This window comes from Manacus candei, unplaced genomic scaffold (assembly GCF_025592945.1).
Source record: "Manacus candei isolate 608988 ecotype Guabito, Panama unplaced genomic scaffold, ASM2559294v1 h1tg000018l, whole genome shotgun sequence".
Taxonomy (NCBI): domain Eukaryota; kingdom Metazoa; phylum Chordata; class Aves; order Passeriformes; family Pipridae; genus Manacus; species Manacus candei.
In genome coordinates, this window is record NW_026138066.1 from 21458228 (window position 1) to 21470792 (window position 12565).

Here is a 12565-nt window from a genome sequence, read left to right on the forward strand (position 1 = left end):
TCCAGTTACCAGAGCTGCAAGAAGGATCATCTCTGCCTAAGGGGCAAAAATGTCTTCAAACAGTACCCCAGTCAATTGGATAATGTTCAGAAGAACTGCTGGGCTTTGATCCAGTTCTCTTGAGGGCAAGCACCTGCCCCACAGAAAGCAGCAAATCCCTCCCCTCTGAACTGATATGGCTGTCAGGGTCTTTGGAAAATCTCTGATTTGGCAGTCTAGGTACACATAAAAATGATGACTAAAGGACATGGGTTATCTTGACAATTCACTCCGAGGAAAGTCCTCTGAAATCAGAGCCATCATGCACGGCAGAAGATGTCACAGCCCAACAGTGTCACCGCGTCAGGAGCTCAGCACAAAACCAGACTGCTCTCTTCCCACCTTCCCATCCAGCACCTTTTGCCAACAATATACCCAACAGAAATGAAAATCAGAAGTGAGACAGAGGAGACAACGCCGTATTTGCAGCAATGACTGCCCACTGCTATCAAGATAAAAAGAGAAGTTGTAAAGCTGAGTGCTCAGCAGTATAATGGCACCTGCTGCTCGAATCTTGAGCTTTTGAGTTCAATAAAACAAGATGAAGCAAAACAGTACGTATGCTTTGATCAGTGAATTAACTATACAGGCCATCAAATAAAATCGTGGATATTTTGATTAAAAAAAATCAAAAACCAAACAGTGAACAGCTGGACTTACTTGAAAGGTCTGGTTTTCTGGGCTGCAACCAGCTGCCACCTGTAGCATTTTCAACCCCCCTTTTAACAATGTAGCTGTTTTTTTTTAACAATGTAGTTGTTTATATGTTATGCTACATATTTGATGATGTTTCTAATACATTTATAATTCTTTGTATAATGCTGAGAGGGCCTTGATGGAGAGAGGAGGAATACATTACAAATAAATTATCATGACAGGCCCAAATTAGCATCTTCTGCAAGGCTTATTTTCTTTTTATTTATTTATTTTAGGCAACCTATTAGGAATGAGAAGTTGTTACTTTAATATTCATGTGGCTACTTAGAAAAAAACATATTTGAAGGAGATCTATATATTAAAAAAAAATCTCTTTCATATCATCCTATTTTCTAATTATACAATTGCTCCAAAGGGTGATGCACCAAGCATGTGTACGTAATATGGAAATTAGTCTTTCCCCTTCCCTTCTCCCCTAGTTCAACAGGTTACTGAACAGTGAAATACACTTCACAGAGGCACCAAGTCAAGCAGAAAAATGTTATTAGTTACAGCTTGTCCTTACTAGCAGCCAAGATCTAAATATATATGCAGTGCTATGATGAAGGAAACTCTTATTTTTTCCAGCTAAACAAAGAATAACAAAATTATTTTAATCCCAAACTTTCCAGAAAATTCGACAGCTAACATTTGATTTACTTAGAATTAATTTGCTGCAAGTCAAAACTGGGGCTCTAACTAAGTTACCAGAAGCAGTACAGGGAGATGTGATTAGGATAATGATGAGTTCAAACGCATGGGCACTGTGGTGAAACATCTGCAGGGCAATTTACTTCAGGAAATGTGGCTCTTGTCACTCTTCTTGAATAAGATTTCGGTAATTTGTTAGTCTTGGTTACTAAAATGTTTCCTTCAGCTTGTAAATCTCTAGGTAAGCCTGAGGCTTAGTTGAGTCTTTTTAACAGAAGGGGTAGTTAGCACATTTTTTTAACTACCTGACAATCTGTTGAGCCCTGGATCTAACAGCCAGTGCTCCCCTGAATTTCAGTGTTGTTCAGGGCCACAGGTACAACAGGTTACAGGTACCACATTTAATTTGTATTTGAATATTGTACACAGGTACAATATTTAATTCTATCTGTTTCACCCCTTACATTTGTATTTGAGCAAAAATTTAACATCCTCAGAAATATCAGAATTATGGAAAATTCTTATGAACTCCACTAGTATTACATGGTGCTTATGCTATTCATGCTTACATACATCAGTTTATTTGCTAAAGCAAGTAATAGGTTATGGTCTAGAAGCAGATCTGAGTAAAAAAATCTACCCTTCAAATGCCTGGAAACTATGCCATCTTGTAGGCTGGTAATTAATTAGGGCTGGAAGGTTTTTTTTCCAGTGAATAATCTTGCAAACATTTGAGTTGCATCAAATCTGATTTTAATAAACCATAAATTGCTCTCGATTAGAGGACACAATTAATTGATTTTTTTGGCTCTGTGACTCAGTGCAAGAGAAATCCCTTCAGGCTTAAGAAAAAGAGCTTCATAGTTTGGATATTAGAGGACAGTTCATTTCCAGGGCTTCCTACAATGAATATGCAATTATTTAAACCTACTGAAAACTCTGAAAGCGGAGAAGTGAGATGACTTTATGACAACAAATTCAATATTCCAGTCTTTAAAGGTACATGCCCAAGAAAGAGGAGCTCATCTGCAGTGCAGATTGTCAACATCAGATCAGTTTTGCAAAGGATTTGAATCACAGATTGTCAGATTCCTGACATGTGGCCTCTGACAATGGCTTCAGAGAAGCAGGACATTTGGGGACTCATCTTCTCTAGCTGTTTTATGTTTTTCACTAAAACACCTGAGAATTTAGCTGGGAAAAAAAGCAAATTAAATGGTACTTTTCACCCAGTTCTAGGTTTCCATTTACTTCTAGTTGTTTTGGGTTTTCTTCTCTATAAATGACCTTTGGTCAACAAATACTTCAGTGAACAGAACTACAGATTCCCCATATATTTGCCTTCCTGCATTGTAATATCTTGTAGCTTTCTTCTTCTGAGAGAACAAACTTTATTTGTTCTCTCTTCAGGTAATGCATGTTCCACACAGAGATTGTGACTTCTTGCAAGTTTGTTCCAGGTTTACACACTCAAAGACTCTTCTGAATAACAAACAATATGTAAATTACTGTTTTTGAGTTTAGTCTTTATTAACAGGTCACACCAAGCAGGACTTCAAATTTCCCCTTCACAGCTCCTCTCATGCCTTGGATTCTCCATAAATTGTGAAACTGTTTTACTCTGATATTTATTTTTGCTGTTTTGTTCTTCCCTCCCTGCATGATGCCAACGACTGACAGCCACCCATTCTTTAACTTCTAAGTAGCTTTAGATTATTAGGTTTCCCTCAAGACTTTAAGACTGTTTTTGTAAAAGATGAATTTTGAGCTGGATAAGCATAGATTACAACTTGCTTTAGAAGTAAGGACAACTTTCAGTGTTTCATTCTTTTCATATAGACAGCCAGTCGGGAGCTATTTGTCTGGCTGTACCTTTCAGCTAAATCAGATTCTAACAGAAAGCTAAGCACTGCTGAGGCATCCCGTGGATTTGTGAAATTCTCTGGAGGTTTTAGCATCTGCCAGTGGTGAGTTGACTGCAAATGAGAAATAGATGTGCATTTCATTTTTAACAGTTTTATTATCCTAATTTTTCTGTGCTGTTTTAAATAACCCTATGCTGAAATATATTTGTCAGGTCAATGGAACTGTACAATTCACTACATCTTCTGGCATGTGAGGATCTCTGTAGAGAACAGTATGGCCTTTCACAGGCCTTCTTTTAAGCTGGAGGCTTATAATATGCCACATATTTCTGCAATTCCCTTCATCTGCAATTCCCTTCCCATTTTAAGTTCTGTTGCATTTTCAAAAAAGGACTTCAGTCCAGTGAAATGCATGTTATTAAGTCCAACAGAAACAAGGAAAGCAGAGCTAGCAAACCTACTGGAATGAAGATACCAACTGAAAACAAAAACCCTCTAAGTAGTAAAGGGTATCATGTCCCTGATGGGTGCAACTGGGCCAGGAGAGAAAATATGGAAGAATTGTTTAAAAGAACAGACAGATAAGTTTTGTGAGGCAGTTTAAGTATTTAAAAAGTAAACAGACAGGAAGAGAGAACAAACTACTAGAATAACGATTTAGTTTCAGCTTACAGACAACATTAGCAGGACTTTCTGTTGGTGTTCTTTTTCATTCCTTTGAGGGCTTCTAAATAAAACAAGGAGTGAGTGTGTAAGGACTAGAAAACGGTAAGAACTAAAAGAAAGTACAGAAAGATAAAAAAATACCATCAGTTAAAAGGACACTGTATTTTCATAATTTTCTGTTGAAAAAGAGTCACATATTCACTCTTCATTACAAGGAGTCACATGAACCCTCCCCATCCCCACACACTGCACATGGTCATATTCACCAGCAATTGCTTTGGCTGGCTGATTGGTAGATAGATAGGTTGAATTTACCCACAGAAAACATACTTTAAAAGATGCTTATATACATTTTTCTACAGGAAATTCTGACTAAAACAACTAAGTTTAGGATGTCATGGAGACCATATGGTAAACCATATCCTAGGAGAGAACAAGAGTAGGAAGAAAGTAACAAAAGCGGTTTTTCATTTGAAACCTGTATGATCTAGAAGGTTCTTCCCACCTCAGAGACAAACTTTGTTCTCTGCTACAGTAATACTAAAGACTAAACCATGGAAAATGTGATTATTTACAGATTTAGCCTCCTGACAGGATTGCACATTTATGCACAGAAAGCATGCCATATCCTACATAGTTGTCTATTATTTGTCCTGTTGTAGTTTTTGGCTGTAGTACCTTCATATGTATTGCCAAGAAAGCTAAAAATGGTTAAAGGAATTGGGAAAAAAAAAAAAGAATTCATCACATTCTGATACCTAAAATAAAGAGTTGTCTATTCCTACCAGTGCATACAGCCCCATCTAAGTTATCACTAAATTTCATGTATATTAAGCATAAGCACTTTTCAAGCTTTATCAGTAGTGTGTTCTGTACATCAAAGTATGAAATTAACAGTAGAGTGTTAGTTTGTTCTTATCTTATTTCTTTGCATAAGCCCATGTTTGCTCTCCATAGTTGATATATAACTACAGCCAAGTAACAAGTAAGATGCAAACAGGCAAGATCTGCTCTATCTATAAATACTCTGTTGGGCATTCCATTGTGAACTCTAAGGGAACGTTTTAAATTCTGCCTTTATTAAAACAATGACAATCTGATTGAACAATTCTAAATCAATTTGGCTTGCAAAGGTGTGAGAACAAAATCTGTCTTCAAACTATCACATTTTATTATTATTACTGGTTAGAAATCTTAAGCTCTGAAACTCAATAGCTACTCTGCTAGAGAAAGTGAAAATCAACAATAATACTGTGAAAGTCAAAGGCTGAGTGATTCTATGAACCAAGGCATCTTCTCTGGTCAAGGAGAGGGAGGTGGAGTCATATCTTCCCCTACTCTGCCTGTTCCATACAAGAGATTAAATAAGGAAGTCCCTGTGGCACCACTGATTTGGCACATGGTTTTAAAGGAATGTCTTTTCCTGTGCAATTGCCCTGAGAGAGTTAGAATCTAGCAGGAAGTTTCTAGGAAAATGTCTAATCCTACAAGGGAGGTTATGTCTTCACTTCCACAATCTACACCAAAAAGTTCTCTCTTCAAAATCATTGCAGCCATTCACAATGCTGGAAAACAACACACTTTCTTCTGTGGTGGCTGTTTCCTCATTCTAGTTCAATTTTCCTGATTCCTAGCCATGACACCTCACAGGGCTGCAAGTGCACTCTAGGTGTGCCAGTAAAAAAAAAAAAAGAAAAAAAAAGTTGAAGAAAACATTCTGGTTTTTTGGTTAACAAATATGTCTGGACTTTCATTTTTGAATAGCAAGATAACCAGATAAAAAATTGCAAGTATGGTTCTTCTATACATACACAAAACAATTACCCACTAGCAACACAACGTAAATGATGGCGTTTCTATAACACTGCCTTTGCTTTCTTTCTGTCATCAAGAAAAATTCTCTGAATAAAGGGGTGTACTGGTGTTATTTCCCTGGCTAGTGTGCCATGCAATGCAGGTACAGTCACAGAAAGCTCTAACTCCACTAAGGCTTGGATTTCTGCCAGACTCAATAAGTGAAGTCAACGGCAAAATGCACAGGGCACCAATAAGCTGCTCTGAGTAGGAGGGACCAGCTCTGTACCTTCTGCCTGAGGGATAATTTTATATTTCAGGCAATGGCTTATAATCATCCTTCCCTGAAATTAGAGGTAAGAGTGTAAAATCTTATTCTACACTTCCCCCTCCCGTCCTCTCCATCCCATCTTTATTGATTAAAGGAACATTCATTGTTTTTTAAATTGTTTTTTTAAGTGTTGGCTTCTGGGGCTTTAAAAATCAATGCACTTGCTCCAAGTACTGGATGCAACATTGCTACTGAATTTATCTGTGAAATGTACCATGATTATGTTTTCAATTTATGAAAGTTCATCCTTTCCACTGCATAAATGAGTATGTTATCATTTGGCTGCCTTGAGAGGCGCCTGCAAAGTGGAAGAGCATAAGCAAGAGAGACACGCTCACAGAACATGAAACATCTATTAAATTGTACATTTTTCTGTGTAGTGAGAAAAATAATTTAGAAGTTTCAGAAAGTTGCAAAGAGCTTTCTAGCTCAGATGCCTGATCATGGGGCTTGTTCTGATGGGCTGTGATACCTCTCTCTAAGCTCTGTGATGCTGTCTTCTAACCCAGGCAATGAGGAAGTGCTTCCAATGATTTTCGTTGCTTTACCCTAGCAAACGTGAGCTTGAGCTTAATCATGAAGTCAGATGCTGCATTTTTGCTGAGAAGAAGGATAATTTAGAGCCCCCCAGCCCAATGCTTGTAGAAGGAACTAGTGATTTTGAGTACCCTCTCTAAACTATATTAAACTATATATAAAGAGTAAGCACACACCCACAGGAGAAACTCTTTAAGACACTGCAAACTGAAGTTCCATCAAAGAAAGCATCCAGAATTTGGACTGATTGGGAACTCTTGGTTTCTTTTATGGTGCTGATAAATGTGGTAAACTGTGGTGCATAGAAATGATACAACACAAAGTCAAATTGCATATTTCCTTGCTACGGGATGCACTGAAAGCTGAATGTTTATGTGGAATCAATTTTTATTTGGAAAATAATCACAGAAAGAAAAATGCAAGAGGGCTCTGAAACCAAAAAATTCTGTCTCAGGAAGCCTCTGAGCTGCAGATTACTGGAAGTTGGGAGAGTAGCTCAGTTTGGCCCATTCTTATTCTCTTCCCTGGGTAACTGTTGTTGGTAACCATTGGAGACAGGATGCACTACACAGACTTTTGGGCTGATTTAGTGCAGTTGCTCATGTTAGCCGTACATGTAGACAAAGATCAGCCCTAATACATTTTACTTACCCGTGGTTTGATGGTGATGGTAACACAAGTCCTTAAAATAGGCATGAATATACAAAAAGCATTCATTTCATATTCTGCTCGTGTTTTATATGAACTTGGATCTTTTAGTTGTGCCTCAGTAATCACAAGAAATCAGAGAGCTGTTTTGTGGATGATAGAAGTGAGGAACTGAGTTGATGAATTGTCACTGCCAAACACAATACAAGATAGAGTTGAATGAAGGTTCAAAACCAGCTCAGTTAAAGAGCCCAGATCCAAAGTCACTGAAGGTAATGGTGAAGGGAAGCTGGACCCTATCCAGTGCTACTGTACTTTTCAAAATGACAGAAATCTGAGAAAAAGAGAACTGAGAGAAGAAGCTTCAGAAACACATTTATATGGAAAGTACTCCCCTCCTTCAACCCACTCTATCAATTTGCATATACATGTCTCTCAGCTGTTAAATCATGCAACCTAGATGTCTCTGAAACCAGACATCTCTAAGGAAATGCAACCTCTCTGTTTCTGAAGGTTAGCTTCCCAGTTGTTCATGCACCTACAAAATATTGTGGATATGAGAAGAACAGATTTTTTCTTTTTTTTTTTTTTTTTAAAGAGGATTTGTTCCGTGATCCAGAACTTCTTTCTGTGGCGTTACCATGTAGCAAAAAAACTGGATTGATATTATCTTCCGTGAGAAGGAAACTAAAGGGACAAGCAATCTAAGATCTTGATCAGGAGAGAAGTATTTGCAGGTGCCAGCCACTCCCAACGGTGGCACCAAGAGAGACAAAGTGATGACATTTTCCCATCTTTTCATGCCAGCAATCTTTGTGGCAGCCAGAATGAACAATGCATCTGCTGCATCCGCTACACACTGAGAAGCTCAGTGACAGGCTGAGTCATATTAAATAACCTGAGAAGCACCTGACAGGACTGATATACTGCACCACACCCTGGTGTGGTGCAGAGCTGGTGCAGAGCTGCATCTTCAAAGAACAATCAAGCTCTTCGTTTGCAGAAATGCCACCCATACACAAAACCAAAATTAGACGAAAGATCTGATCTGAAAACCTGGCATGTTCAGACAAAAAAAAAAATAAATAAATCTCAAAATCTCTTGCTACTCTGGGGCATGTAAGCACACATTCTCCATACACTCCTTTCTACATGGATCTTTTATAAATTAGAAATGGATCCTAATAATTTAATAATGGTAAACAAGGTAACAATACTATGTTCCAGAACGTGATCTTTCAGGATCTTTGCTTCCACCTTTGAATGATCTTTCATTCCCACTACGCATAAAAAAAGACACTTATGCAAACATGTGAAACTGCTAATAGTTCAGATATAAAACAGGGATAAAAGGATTCTGAGGAAATTGCATCAAGAGGGAAATAACAGTCAATAATCAGTTTTAGAACATTAAATAACTATTTTTAATACTGTGGAGGTAAGTGTATAAAGTAATTTCTCAAGTAAAGCTTTAGGTGAGGTTTGGTTTTTTTCTGAAGGTACAGTATGAAACTGAGATAGCAAAGCTGGTGCAGCCTGTGCTTACCCAAGACAAGCAAGGGCTTGATAAACCAAATTTGCCCAAGGATTTCATCTGCATGTTTAATGTTTTCACAGGTAGGTCACTTAATGCAAAATACCTCCCAAGTTTTTGGAGGAAATGTAACTGCTGACACAGATTCTGTCCCCTGACATCTGCTATTACATCATGGGTAGGACTATCTCCAGCATCAAGAAAGTCTCCTGACAAACAAACAGCTCCCAGTGTAAGAAGTGGGGGTGGAACATAAGGCACCGCAACAGAATTTATTCAGAGTGTGGGGAACTGACTTTAAAGCTTCATCCAATCTACTTCAGAAAGACAGGTTACATGTGGGACTCTATATATTTACATAGATTATTGTTAGTCCTCCTCTCCCATTAGTCACATCATGTCTGTACAGCAGTTTGAAGACAATGGAGTGCTATGTAAGTGCTGAGTATGTGACTGATCACCTGTTACCAGAAACTGAGTCTGTTATGGAGACTGAAATACTCTTTTCATTATCCTGAGAAACAGAAAACCACCTCAGCCAAGAAGACAGGGCTGACACGTTCAACTCAAGGTCATCACAAGAGTTGCAACTCCGTTTTCACTTTGACACAGAGACAGAGCCAAAAGCCCAATCAGCGAACCACAGCGTGATACTGTGTTGAGCAAACTGACGAGCTGAATTAATCTCCTTGTGATCACTCTGCTTATTGTTATTTTCCTACTTGGTTAATTTTCCCTTACCTGAAAGTCAGAAGCCCAAGTGCCTCTAAAGGGTTAGAAAACCTCCAGCTCCTCAACGTGGCATACATTTCCGACACAGTCGTTCGGTCCCAGCTGGGTGCACTGCCCAGCACCAGAGGAAGGGAGCAGTTTTGATTAGTGCAGTGGTAACGATAAAACCATAAGATTCTTCTTTGTTGCTCTGAGAGTCTGGAAAAGAAGATTAGAAATTCGGTTTGAAATCAAAACCACCTGGAGCTTTGTGTAGCAACAAACTTTATTGTGCAGAGGGGCCAAGTCACACAGTACACTGCTTTTCAGCTAAGTACGTGTTCTCCTTGGGGTAGGATATCATTTTCTGCAGACCAGCTTTTATAAGAAAAGTGATACTTATACTCTGGATCTGTCAGCTTTAGGTCATATAAAAATGAAGTGTCAAAAGACACACACATATGATTATTTCACATCCCAAGCACTCTCAATTTTCTTCTCCGCTATCTCTGTTGTTGGTGTTGTTTGTTTTTACTGTTGTTGGTATGGGGTTTTGTTTTGTTTCTTTGTTTGTTTTTTCCACTAAGAAGGTATCACCAGATAAATTATTGTTACATCCATCTGCTATATATTGTCTCTAACTACTGTAGACACAGTGTCATTGCTTTCATTTCTGCCCTTGCTTTGACTTTTTAAAGCAGGTGTGCCTATTTTTAATGTATCTGCATTTAAAATAGGGCTTAAGCACATCCATGTGCACACACAAGAACATGAGTATGTGCACATGCACACACACAGAGTGTGATTATGCCTAGCACTGGTATGAGTTTAGAAAAGGGAAGAAAAGCTCCCAGCAACTTCTGTATCTGTTCACAAAGCCTAGCATGCCATGCTTTGCTGTACTCACAAAAAAGGGTGCAATATACCAAATTCCTCAAAGAGATATTAGATATCTAAAGGACATATTGATAAAATGATCAGTCATCACACCATATTTCACCACAGTGAGAAATGCCACAGAATAATTTCTGCTTTATATGCTCTGATTTGCCAAAAATTTGGATGTCTCTGCCTCATGCATATTAAATCCCAGGTTTTGACACCCCAGAAAAGAGAAAAATAAATTCCCTTTGAGAGACAAGCCCAGACTATCTCATTAATTTGATATCAGAGCCTTCAAAAGCAAGCTCTGAAAGTGCAAACCGATGTCCAGTTCATATAAATCATTACCAAAATCAAGAACATCATTTTTCTTAGTCATATTTGACCAGATTGGTGATCTGTCTACTTAATAACATAACATAATTGTGATTTCAAACAGACATAGATATTTCAGAAGGTGTGAGAAATCTTGTAGAAGGCAGTAAGTAAATAGTTTGTTTCCAGTCAAGCATTTAATTATCCAGATGTGTAAACAGAGCTCAAAAATTCAAGTGTTTACATTCTTTCCAAGTTCATCGTCCTTCTATTTGCAGTATTTTGGGACGTTCCTACCCCCCAAAAAATATCTTAGCCGCACTCTAACAGTCAAGATTGTGTCTTTCACAACTCATAGCAATGAGTTCCTTTGGCTCTCTATGCACTACAGAACTTTTCTCCTTTGCCATTTTGAATTGCCAAACGTTTAGGAAGAGAGAGCAGCAGCACAAGGATGGGCATGTTTCTTACTATAACAAGAGTGAATGTTAATTTCTGCCCTTAAGGAAAATAAGCTTATAGATGTATGCAGAAATGAACCTAGCTGTGATACAAATTCTGTTGTGACTTACAGTAATCATTTCAGGAAAAGTATCATTTCAGTAATCACTTCAGGAAATAGCTTCAGAATTCACAGCTTGTCTAAAGTGACAACAGATAAATGCCTTTGTGAGTGTGTGAAGTCACACACAGAAAAAGATAAAAGCAGGCCTAAGATTTCATTGCCTCTCTTGATTATCTTATGTATTTGGATGGTATTCTGCAGGGCAGTTCACCTAAAGGACCTCTTTTACATGTTAACTTTAAGCAGAGGTTTAAGCTTTCAAACAGCATTCTCCAAACTAGACAATCTGATGTTCAGATTAAAGCAGATAAAGCTTCTACTGAGCTTGCAAAGGGAGATAAGAAATCAATCCTTGTATCATGTTTTCTAAACAACAGGTTTCTCCCTCTGACTTTACTCCAGAGGCAATGTCATTTTCTCTTTCCATGCTTTAAAGATCAGAGACGAAATTAAAGGTTGGGTGGGGTAGGGGTTATTTAGGTTCTGATTTAAGCTTCTTAATTGTAACAAAAGTTAACATATACATGTAATAGGACATTTAAAATACACGGTAAAAGTATTTTGCATACACAGCATCTGAAGATTGTTATGCTAATAAGGACATTTCTTTGGCTCAACAGGGATAAGATGCTAATAAACCCTCATTATTGATAAAAATGAAGTTTATGGTTTTTTAGGTAGAGTCATATCCAAATTTCTCTCCATATAAGATCTAGATTAAACTATATACCCTTCTGCTTAACACAAATAAACCCCCAAAAAACCTAAATAGTTCAGTAATTTTCAGTTTAAGTTTTCATTAATCTCTTTAGCTAAATGAAGAGAACAGCTTCTGTGACAGCTTTGTTAGCTGGTATTAATTGTTACTTTTTTTTTTGGGGGGGGGAAATGGCAAAAAATGAGTTTAAATGCATGTGAGATTCCTTTGTTGTTCATGTTCAGTACTAAAGCAGAATAAGACAAAAGGCAAAAAGAGGAAGGAGAAGCAAAGCTAGAAAATACAAATTTCTGTCCCCTGGCACTGATTTTCACTTGGAAGTTTCTCTGCCATGGACAGCCTAGAAAAGTGTGCACCATTACCACAGTTTTTTAGACCTCTTCCACTATTCATCCAACTGGAAGCAGCCTTTCTAATCACAACTCACAGCAAAAGCACTCTTGTGACCACTTGTAGGCAAACTAGATTCTTACCAGGAAAGTGGCAAAAAGTGAAAGGGAAGCTGAAAGAGAGGAAAAAGGTAGAAGGAAAATGATAAAATAAAGATGGTAGAAACCAGACTGTCATCTTCCTAGCTCCAAACCAGTCTCTGATCCCTACCCTGGAACACACA

The 12565-nt window shown here is 37.9% G+C and overlaps 1 protein-coding gene across 4 annotated transcripts in view; it reads right to left on the reverse strand.

The window, feature by feature from the left end:
* PIK3C2G (phosphatidylinositol-4-phosphate 3-kinase catalytic subunit type 2 gamma) overlaps positions 1-12565 on the reverse strand; it is a 206915-nt gene that overhangs the window by 111873 nt on the left and 82477 nt on the right. For all 4 annotated transcript variants that reach the window (XM_051784414.1, XM_051784415.1, XM_051784417.1 and 1 more), the window contains one exon: positions 9503-9691. In XM_051784414.1, the coding sequence (XP_051640374.1) occupies positions 9503-9691 (189 nt within the window). The remainder of the gene's footprint in view (positions 1-9502; positions 9692-12565) is intronic.